This window comes from Pungitius pungitius, chromosome 9 (genome assembly GCF_949316345.1).
Source record: "Pungitius pungitius chromosome 9, fPunPun2.1, whole genome shotgun sequence".
Classification (NCBI taxonomy): domain Eukaryota; kingdom Metazoa; phylum Chordata; class Actinopteri; order Perciformes; family Gasterosteidae; genus Pungitius; species Pungitius pungitius.
In genome coordinates, this window is record NC_084908.1 from 21,726,721 (window position 1) to 21,737,135 (window position 10,415).

Consider the following 10,415-nt stretch of genomic DNA (forward strand, 5'->3'; position numbering starts at 1 on the left):
GCTGGTAAACCTCAACATGTATAGGGGCTAATGTTGCACGGTGTACCGTGTACTTCCACCTAGCTTAGAAGATGAGTCAGACGCGAAGATGATTGACAGCCGGAATCAGAGTTAAAGAAGGAGGCTGTAGTAAAGCACTTCAAACCTTCAGACACCTTTTAGCTGCAGAGGATGGACTGACAGGCGGACCGCCGCCTATTCAATGTTAGAGGAAACAGCCTCCACTACCAACACAATATGTGTATCTGAAGCTCTGCAGCAGGAGGCTGGGATTTAAGTATAATTGAAACAAACTAAAGGCTTCTAATAAAACAAAAACCTTCATGTCACGTTTCTGGTTTTTCTCTTTTTCATTGTGTGTGAGTAAAATAAATATTTTTTTACTTTGATAATGGAATAAGTTTTATTTATATGGTCTGAAATTTTTTCAACCTATTAATCAAACAACATTAACAATAAACTAATGACTTTAATAAGGTTTGAGAAGGTTCATCCATATATCTATACAAATACTTTATTTATTTTACTCACAGACAGTTGTTTTTAATGTAATGTTAAAATAGTACTTCATGACAAGTGTTTTAATACAATAAATGTATCTTTTTCATCTTTACTCAATGTATTATGAGACACTTTTTTCCCTGACTTCTTTAATAAGAATTCTTTTTTAACAAAGACAAAGATCTAGCTTCACTTTGAAGTTCTTTAAGATGACAATCATAAAACGATGAGAATATGTAATTTTAACATTGATATTTGCTATCTGGCCCTAACAAGAAAAACTAAAATATTCCTAAATCTGAAATGTAAAAATCCAACAGGCTTTTCAGACCTTTATTTTGAAATGTTAGGAACGTCGATTATACCGGAAGTGGTAGAAGAAGAAGGACCGTGGTTTTGTTGTGATTGAGGAAGTAATAAAGCGCAGACGGCTGAGCAGAACCAGGTGAGAACATGTTCTGGTCCAGTTTGTAACATGGGCTAACGATGCTAACGATAGTGAACAGGCTAATTGCAGCAGATTGCTCCAAAGCTAACCATGCTAACCTCACCGTGCTAACTGAAGCCTGTCTATTCCCTTGTGGGTCAGAACCGGTGTTTTTGAACCTACTCCGCGTGCAGGTGTTGTCTGTCACTGATCCGTCAGACATTACAAACATGTTGCTGAAAAGGTTCAAAATGCATCACATGTCCAATGCAGCGATGACTATTGTATAAGTGAGCACTACATCACCGCCACGTATGAAGAAATACATAAAAGAACATTTATTTATTAAAAGATCGCCACAACCTGGATTCGAACCCAGTCGAGCAAAACAACATTACGTTGTAAAGCGACCTTGTTGATTTGTTTACTTGTCATAAAAGTAAACATCCTCAGTGGTTTCTGGTGGCGTGGAACCAACACGATGCATTTCAAAAAGAAGCGAAGAAACAAGCCACACAAGGAATATCAGTAATGTTCTATCCACAAAATGAAGGAATGGAGGCAATGATTCACATTGTAATCACTGCTTGATTCTACCTGTTGGCACCATCGACCTCTGCGGCTCACCCAGAATGCATCAGCTCAACTGGTCTTCAACCCAAACCAACCTGCACCACTCTGCTCCTCCTTCCCTTCACTGGCTACCAGTTTCAAAACATTGGTATTTGGTACCGTGCGGCCAAAAGATCCGGTCCAAAACCAGTACCTGTTGTAACCTTACCTGGACTGATCAGGTCCAGTCTACATCCAGGACTTGGTCTAACCTTACGTCCTTGCTCTACATCAGTCTGCTTGTTCCTCCCTCACTGAGAGCTAAATACTCTACAACATGCCGACTGTTCGCTGATCTGGCTTCTAAATGGTGGAATGAGTTCCCCGATCACATCAGAACATCAGAACGCAGACTTAAAACCCACCTCTACCGACTACCTAACCCTGGACTGGTTAGAGTAGAATGTGTACTTTCTTGATTCTTGTCTAACTGGTTCTGTTTCCCCTTTTTTGAATGCACTGTTAATTGAAAGTTGCCTTGGATAAAAATGTAAACGTATGAACTTTATATACCATCACACTAGACCAGAAGACTTTTACTATTAGCAATGTGTACACAAGCACACAAATGCTACTTACTTGTGTACAGAACAATAAATAATGCAGTCTTCTCTCAGCGTCCATCAGGTCAAAGGTCCTCAACCAGCGATGGCTCTGATCTCTCTGGAAGACCTCGAGGGATTGGACGACGATCAGCTGGACGATGACATCACTGACCACCGAGAACCAATGGATGAAGACGAGAGAGACCGCCTGCTGACACACTGGCAGGCGGTGGCCAGTACCCACCATGTGTCTGTGCCTCCAGGTGAGGGGGTGGAGCCTGTTCCAAAGTAGTGTACGTGGCCACCGTGATTAGAGCTAAGGAAAGGAGCTTCAATGATTCCTCACTTAGCTCCTGTAACATAGGAACCACTGGACGTTCCCTTACGACAGGAAAGGAGATCATTCGGTCCCACAATTCCTTGTGGAGGCAATATTAACGGATTCTCTAAACACTGCGGTTGTAACTCCTCATGAATTTTCCTAAACATTTTTCCTTGAACCTGTTTTCCAGAGAGGTCAAGGGAAAGTTCCAGGAATACGTTAGGAGTTCATTTTTTTGACAATTTGAATCCAGCTGTGTCTCATTTGGTGGGCTCCACCTCATGAGGACCCGGCCTTCTGTAGTATGTGGGCCAGGTCCTTCAAGGACCGCTTCGGCTGAACCAAGCGGCCTCTGAAATGGGACGGTCTGGCCTACGGGGGCGGGACTTCCTGCTTGCGTCTTCAGCATTTTCTCCGCCGCTCCCGTTGCCTAGCAACCTGCTGCGCTTGATAAAAAAATCCGTAAACAAATAAATACAGATAGAGAAGGTCATCTTATTTTATTTAATTCGAGAAGATATGCTTCACCTTTGGAGCATGATATATTTCAGGCTGAGAGAAGAACAAAAATTAAATTCAAATCGGTTAAACCCTGAACTTTTATCTGAAAGTAATATTTTAACCCTAAAACAGAAGCAATCAATCAGTACAGTCAATAAAAACCACAACAGCAAACACATTTATGAACTTGTATGCACAGACTTTTATTCTTTTTCTTGCCTATATGAACTAGTTCAACTGTAACTTAAGATATTACAGAATTTGCACAAGCTACAGAAGCTGTCACCACACACATCGTTCTCTGCACTTTGTCACTTATCCTGGATTTCTTTATTCTGCTTTTGTGTAATACCTCGCTGTTCTCATGAGGATGCAGCGACGAAATGAGACACAGCTTGGACCTCCAGGTGAGGGGGTGGAGCCTGAATAGATCGTATAATATACTCACCTGTTTGTACTACCAAAAAACCCTTCCTGTGTTTTGTTACAGAGATGACTGGACCCATACAGGAAATGACCCATAACAACCAGCAGAGGGAGGCGTTGCCCTTTACACCAGTCTCCTGCCATGAGAAGGTAAACAACCTCTAACCAGCAGAGATCAGTCTGTTAGACCGGTGTGCAAGCAACACAATACATTGCTCACCGCTTAGCGCCCAAGGCGCAGCAGTAAGTATATTGAGTTTTGGTATTCGTTATAATAACAATTAATAACCCACAACAAACAGGGTGAGACCACAATACAATAGTTTGTCACACATTTCTAACACTACATTTTAACAAAATTATCGGATGACGTCATCATACAGGAAACATAATGTAAACACGATGTCATCATTCGGGGCCCCGTTCCTCATAGAGGATATTAGCCGGATCATTTTCAGGATAAGACTACATGATTACATTATAAGTCAGGCTTTTCGGTTACACAACCGAGTTTGGCAAAATTACCATAAAAACACATCCAAAAAAAGGGCAGCTCTCTTCCTCATTGATGAAGGAGTAATAATATTTAGATTAACGTTCTACAGGGAGAGTTCTTCCAGATCACATAGATCCGTTATGGCATCATGATGACTTCCCTGTATGAGCTTTATTGATGCTGTTGACAAGGAATCATTTATGTACAAGAAGATCTTCTCAAGCCGAACACCACGCCGTGCAGCCGAGCATCGACTGTCCCACACACTGTCTCTCATACTGTCCCACACACTGTCTCTCATACTGTCTCACACACTGTCTCTCATACTGTCTCACACACTGTCTCTCATACTGTCTCACACACTGTCTCTCATACTGTCTCACACACCGTCTCTCATACTGTCTCACACACTGTCTCTCATACTGTCTCACACACTGTCTCTCATACTGTCTCACACACTGTCTCTCATACTGTCTCACACACCGTCTCTCATACTGTCTCACACACTGTCTCTCATACTGTCTCACACACTGTCTCTCATACCGTCTCACACACTGTCTCTCATATTGTCTCACACACTGTCTCTCATACTGTCTCTCATACTGTCTCACACACTGTCTCTCATACCGTCTCACACACTGTCTCTCATACTGTCTCACACACTGTCTCTCATACCGTCTCACACACTGTCTCTCATACTGTCTCTCATACCGTCTCACACACTGTCTCTCATACTGTCTCACACACTGTCTCTCATACTGTCTCACACACTGTACATGTTTGAACAGTCTTGAAAGCCGTTGCATGTCATGCTTTTCGTTAAGTTCTGTTGGTTTATTTGGCGCTTAATAAACTTCTGGATGTTCCACGTTTCACTGCTTCAATTAATCAAATGTCTGATTATGAACCATAGATATATAATGATCCGCACAGACACAGATTCTCACACACACATAATGAAACTCCTACTTCTATATGGTCATCTACACATACATGTGTATGATAGATATTTGCATGCCGTACATATATCCTCATAACTATCTCATACATATCAATTAGACTCTCGGGCCTGTTTTTATCTACTTATTCTGAAATAGGTGAGATCAATAGTTTTTTTGATGCATCCATTAAGCTTCCTGCCAATATACTCTGATTAAGTGATGAGGCACTTAAAATGAGCCTATACATTTTCCCAACACTTACGCATTAAACTTGCCTGTGATACTTTGCCGGGCTAGTAGCCTGTAAGGGGGCAGTGTCAGTTTTTGCCATGATTATTTGAAACACTTATTTTCTATTGCACAAAATTGCAAATTTGCCTCAGAGGGCTTTACAGTCTGTACACATGCAACATCGCCTGTCCCGAAACCCTCACGTCAGCACAATTCGATGGGGAGAATAAAGGGAAGAAACCCTTGAGAGACCGAGGATGATCCTCCTCCGGGATGGACAGACTGTGATGGACGTACAGAATGAACAACGTAAATTATTGGTTTACGTGGTGTATTATCCATCAAACCTGTCATCTCTGATTCCCCTCTCTCTCGTCCACAGATGGGGGAGGTTTTGTATGAAGAACGTCTGTATCCAGCTGGTAACTGGGCCTGTGTGACGAAAGGAGAAGATCTGTATGAACAGAGCATCTCTGTGAGCTTCATGAAACTGATGCGCTTCATCTGTAAAGAAAACTCTGCAGGTCAGACTCAGCCCACTCCCTGTTAAAGATTATGTGTATCTATTCATATATACATATGCGTGTATGTATGCATGTATGTATGTATGAATGTGTGTGTATATATATATATATATATGTTGGGAATGGCCTTAGGCAGGGCATAATTTTGTAGGGCATGGTGGAGATGTGAACACGTTTACTTTGGGTCCCCTTGAACTGTCTCTCTGCGTTCACTGAAGCAACAACACAATAAATATCAGAACCAAGAGCAAAGAGTGTGCGACCACAAACCACTTTGTTTAAACTATATTTATGTTATTACCTACATTATATTGCATTAAACAGTGAACCGATTTTAATGAGTATCGCTGTGTACATGGATAAATGAAAATGCATCTCTCCGTAGCAAGGGCGTAACCATGGTTTAGACATTGGGGGGGTCCACATGAATACCCTTACCTTACCGCTTACCTTTTTTTATTGGGCTGGTGTGGGCAGGTGTGGTGAAACAGCGATCCAGCGTGTTCTCCTCTCAGGTTGGGCATTTCATAAAATGTTTGTACATTTCCTTTGTTAAAGTCCCCATAGACATAACCTGGTCGGCGAGTGTCTGCTGTGCCTCCTGCGCGTTGCCCGGCGGCGGCATGTAAACACCGAGCAGGATGAATGAAGCGAACTCACAGGGGAGTAAAAGGGTATCGGTGTATCATTCGTTCTTTCGTTTTTCAATTCAGAAACCGAAATCCAAAAACCAAAAACAATTTGTTTTTCCATTCTTTAATTGAGAAACCAAGAATGAAAAACTGGCCACTGGCTGAAATTGATTTTGAAAGTTTGCGTGTAACCAGGAAGTTTTGTGAACCAAATTATTTACTGTATTCCACTAATGTCTCTTAATCTTATGGAAGCCCATTTCCGCCACAAAAAATCAGAACAAGTCAGAACAAAGAATGATACACGGATTAAAGGGTTTACAAGTAAAGGGTTGCAGATCAGGAGAACAGTGTTGCGTCATTGCACTAGCTGGTGTTGAAGTAGAAGCAGATTCCTCCACCCTTCGTCTTGCCGGAGAGCTCAGTGTCGCGGTCCGCTCTGAGCAGCTTGAAGGCCGCTGGCTCGAGCGTGGAGTCCGGTATCGATCCACAGCCGTCTCCGTGAAGCAGTGAGCGCACGTTAGAGAGAAAGATGCCCGGCAGTGGTGTGCGAGATCCACGCTGCGGAGTCGCACTAACGAGCCACGAGACCAATCCATTGACAGGGTTCATAAGAGAACATATATTTTACATATTTTCTTAATATTGGGGGGGCACGACCCCCCCCCAAAAATGCATGGTTACGCCCTTGCATGTATGACATTCTGAGAGGCTTTAACTTTTAAATGGTACATGAGAATGTCCTGGTTATCGCTGAGTGACACCTTGGGGATGTGTACTATCCGTCTGAAGTGAAATAATCATGTAACTATTGATAGTTTCCTTTTAAATCTAATCTGAAATTGACCAGAAGTAGTCTTGTGAAAGAAGTTGGCTCATGTATAGTATTTTGAGAGGCTTAAGGTTTTTTAAACTTTTCTTCTAATGTTACTGTGGGAACCGCGTGCATCAATGGATTTCTAGCATACAAACGTTCAATTGCGTTGACTCTTACTGTGAAAAGCTATGCTTCATATTATTGGCTTTGTTTGATTAAAAACGAAAAACTGGTATTTCCGTATTTTTGTTTTTTTTTACGGTAAAAGGCCTGTCTTCACATTCTGTAGTAGGTTTGAGAGAAATTCCAGAATCCACGGACAGAGTGATGTAGAAAGACTGAGGTGTTTGAGTTCATGCACTAGTTTATTGGGGATGACGGTATTGAAGGCCGAGCTGAAGTCAATGAAGAGTATCTTGACGTATGCTTTAGGGTGCACCAGGTGAGACGGGGCTGTGTGAAGTGTGATGGAGGCTGCGTCTTCCGTAGATCCATTTGAATGGATAACCGCTTAAGCTGGAGTGACCATGTCGATTATGTATGTTCCCGTTTACAGCAGAGACTGTATTTTTTACGCAGACTAAGGGTGTTTAGTGTCAGTCAGAACATTATGTTTTTATTTTATAAGGCAGTGATCGAAAGTGTCATCAGGCAGTGTTGTGCCTGAACGCGTTCATTGAACGATCATGACGTGCTAATTAAAGGAAAAACTTCCTTAACTAGCTTAGTCGGAATCAGATCCATGGGGCAGGTATTTTAACCCATGGTTTACATGTTTCCTGGGGAGCATTGAGGGGTTAAGTGTCTTGCTCAGGGACACTTCGACATGGCGCATGGAGCCGACGGGATGCGACCCGCCAACCTTGCGGTTCCCAGTGCACCACGCTACACCATGCAATGCCGACTTTGAATATTTTGCAATTGAAACTTTGTTTATTTTAGGAATCAGGAAAATGTATTGCCAAAATATGTTAGACATAAAAGTAATCTGACATGGCGGTTGGTGCTTAACATCGGACAGTAAGACACTGAGACAATGGACAACAAGACAAATATAATTGTGCAACAAAAATGGCATGTTCAATTTAAGGATAGGATAAGAAGAAAATCAACTGATGTACAAACTTCTCTGCCTCGCCATGCGATTCCCAACCACCGTCGCTGCTCTTTCCTTGGGTTAGGGTTAGGGTCGACTCGGCTCTTTTTTTTGTTGCGCTGTGCTCATCCCGCGACTCATTGAGGGGCCTAATAATTACGCGACAAATCCATAATGAAATTCTTTGCCAAAACTTTTAATAATGGATTTGTAATGATTTGATTGATTTGTTCTTGCCTCCCTGGTATACACACACAATAGTCCACCTGGCCAGTGTTTTAGTTCATGTGTCAGTATTGATCAGTAATGATAAACTGTCTGCATTGATCGCCTACAGGCAGATATCTAGGCATTACGGTGCCGGTAGTCACGAACGTTCTCATGATGGAGGATGGAAATGCGTTGAAGAAAGACGTACAGACGGCTTACTTCCTGCCTGCAGAGTTTCAGACCAATCCCCCCCAACCTTTGGACTCTGATATCACCATTGTGTACAGAGAGCCAATCGGAGTCATCGCCAGGTGAGGTCGTCATTATTATTATGGTACTTCATTAAAACGCTAGAAAAGAAGAAGAAATAAATCAAATAAATGATCACATTGATCGCCGTATTGATGTCTTTATTAATAGCTCAAAATGCAGCTTTAAATTCAAAGACTGGCCCTGAATAAAGGATTAAATTCATATCTTTGTTGTGGTGTGTTCAAACCGTTTCTGATTTAACTGTTGCTGATGTTCTGCTCTCTGATTGGTTGTCAGGACGTTCTTCGGGGTGACAACAGAGGAGACGGTGGCCCGTGAGATCCGCCTGCTGTGGGAGATACTGGGTGTCACCGACAACATCTGTAGAGACAGGTACATGGTCGCCTCGTACGAGAACCCTGGCGTTCCCAGACGCAGGAACGAGATCTGGTTCCTCAAACGGAACCTGTAGATATGTTCCCATCATCCGCTTCTTCTTTGTCACCCACCACACTCTGTTTCATTTTTTATGTCAGTGACCAATCAGAGCAATTTTATTTGTCAAAAAGTCCCACCTATCAAGTCCAATTACAAGGCCTCTCTGACTAACTGACACCCCATTGGCTCATACATTCATGTGATCTTATGTCATACCCATCCCTAATTTGCTCCGACTTGAACAGATAACCAATTTTGATCAGATTGATGTGACTGTAAACCAGTCGAAATGGAAGGAGCAGTTGAACACTTAAATAAACTCGCTGAGGTTGTGGTTCAAGTCTAGGTCTTCCTCCTTGTTTAAGTCCTGGTTCAGCTCCAAGTTGAGTTCCTGGTTTCCTGTTCAAGGTCCTGTTTCTGGTTACAGATCAGGTCCTTCTTCTGCTCCTGGTCCTATCCAGCTGCTGCAATGTCTATTGTTTGCAGCGTCAGTCTAAAGTGACGAAAGAAAGAAGGAAAGTTAAAATTTTTGCTCGTTTTTAAAGTTGTTGTTATTTGAGGATTCAATATTAAATATTGTGATTATATTCTTCATTGTGTCGAGCTGAGTGTAAATAACTTCTGTGATTTAATCTTTTCAGATTTAATTTTCTCAGTACTTAATGTGAAACTATTTTACCAAACAGCGTGCTGTTATTAGTTGTATTTACTTCCTGTTACCTGTCACAGTAAAACTATAATGTGTGTCTAAAAAAACCTGGATTGTTTGATTTGTGAACAATATACTGTATATATAGTTCTAAACCTGTAAATATGAAACGATATCCCAACCTATGAAGAGAAAAGCTGTAGCTTTAATTACAAAATAAACAATGATTATCGAAAAGTCTCATATATTACTGATTGTATGATTCTAAACTGAAAGGAAACAAGTTGACCTCAAACACATGAGAAGTGTTGATTCTCCAACCGTGAAAATGTATTTACTTTTTAGTACTGTGGTTTACAAAATCACACCCTCAGGAGTCCGAACAAGAAGGATTGCTTTCTAACAAAGTATGATTATTCTGTATCTGTGTATAGGCAGATCACTATCTATTAGCATAATCAGAAATTCTGGAACCTGGAGCAGGTTCAAGTTTTTGGATGTGTTGCTATGTTAATTTTGCCAAACTTGATTGTGTAACCAAAAAGCCTGACTTGTAATGTAATCATGTAGTCTTATCCCGAAAATGATCTCTTGATGACGTCATGTTGACAACATGTTTCGTACATGACGACGTCATGCTTTCCTGTATGATGGTGATCATGTCATGTTGTGTTAGTTGCCAGAATGAGAAATGATCATGGATCATGGGAATGTCTCTTCACTAGCTGTTATAAGTCATTATCGATGTGTATTTGTATACCTGTATGCGTTCGTGTCCGTGTCTGTAGACGTATG

At 41.6% G+C, this 10,415-nt stretch overlaps 1 protein-coding gene across 2 annotated transcripts; it reads left to right on the forward strand.

The window, feature by feature from the left end:
- The first annotated feature begins 859 nt into the window (after window positions 1-859).
- Window positions 860-9,860, forward strand: soul4 (heme-binding protein soul4). 2 transcript variants are annotated; one of them, XM_037471245.2, is made up of 6 exons: window positions 860-946; window positions 2,158-2,348; window positions 3,399-3,484; window positions 5,385-5,526; window positions 8,409-8,592; window positions 8,831-9,860. In XM_037471245.2, the coding sequence occupies exons 2-6, from the start codon at window positions 2,189-2,191 to the stop codon at window positions 9,003-9,005; spliced, it is 747 nt and encodes a 248-aa protein (XP_037327142.2). In that variant the 5' UTR covers window positions 860-946; window positions 2,158-2,188; the 3' UTR covers window positions 9,006-9,860. The 2 variants fall into 2 exon arrangements, with proteins under 2 accessions (XP_037327142.2, XP_037327143.2); XM_037471246.2 differs by having other exon boundaries at window positions 870-946; window positions 2,147-2,348.
- Window positions 9,861-10,415: the final 555 nt, after the last annotated feature.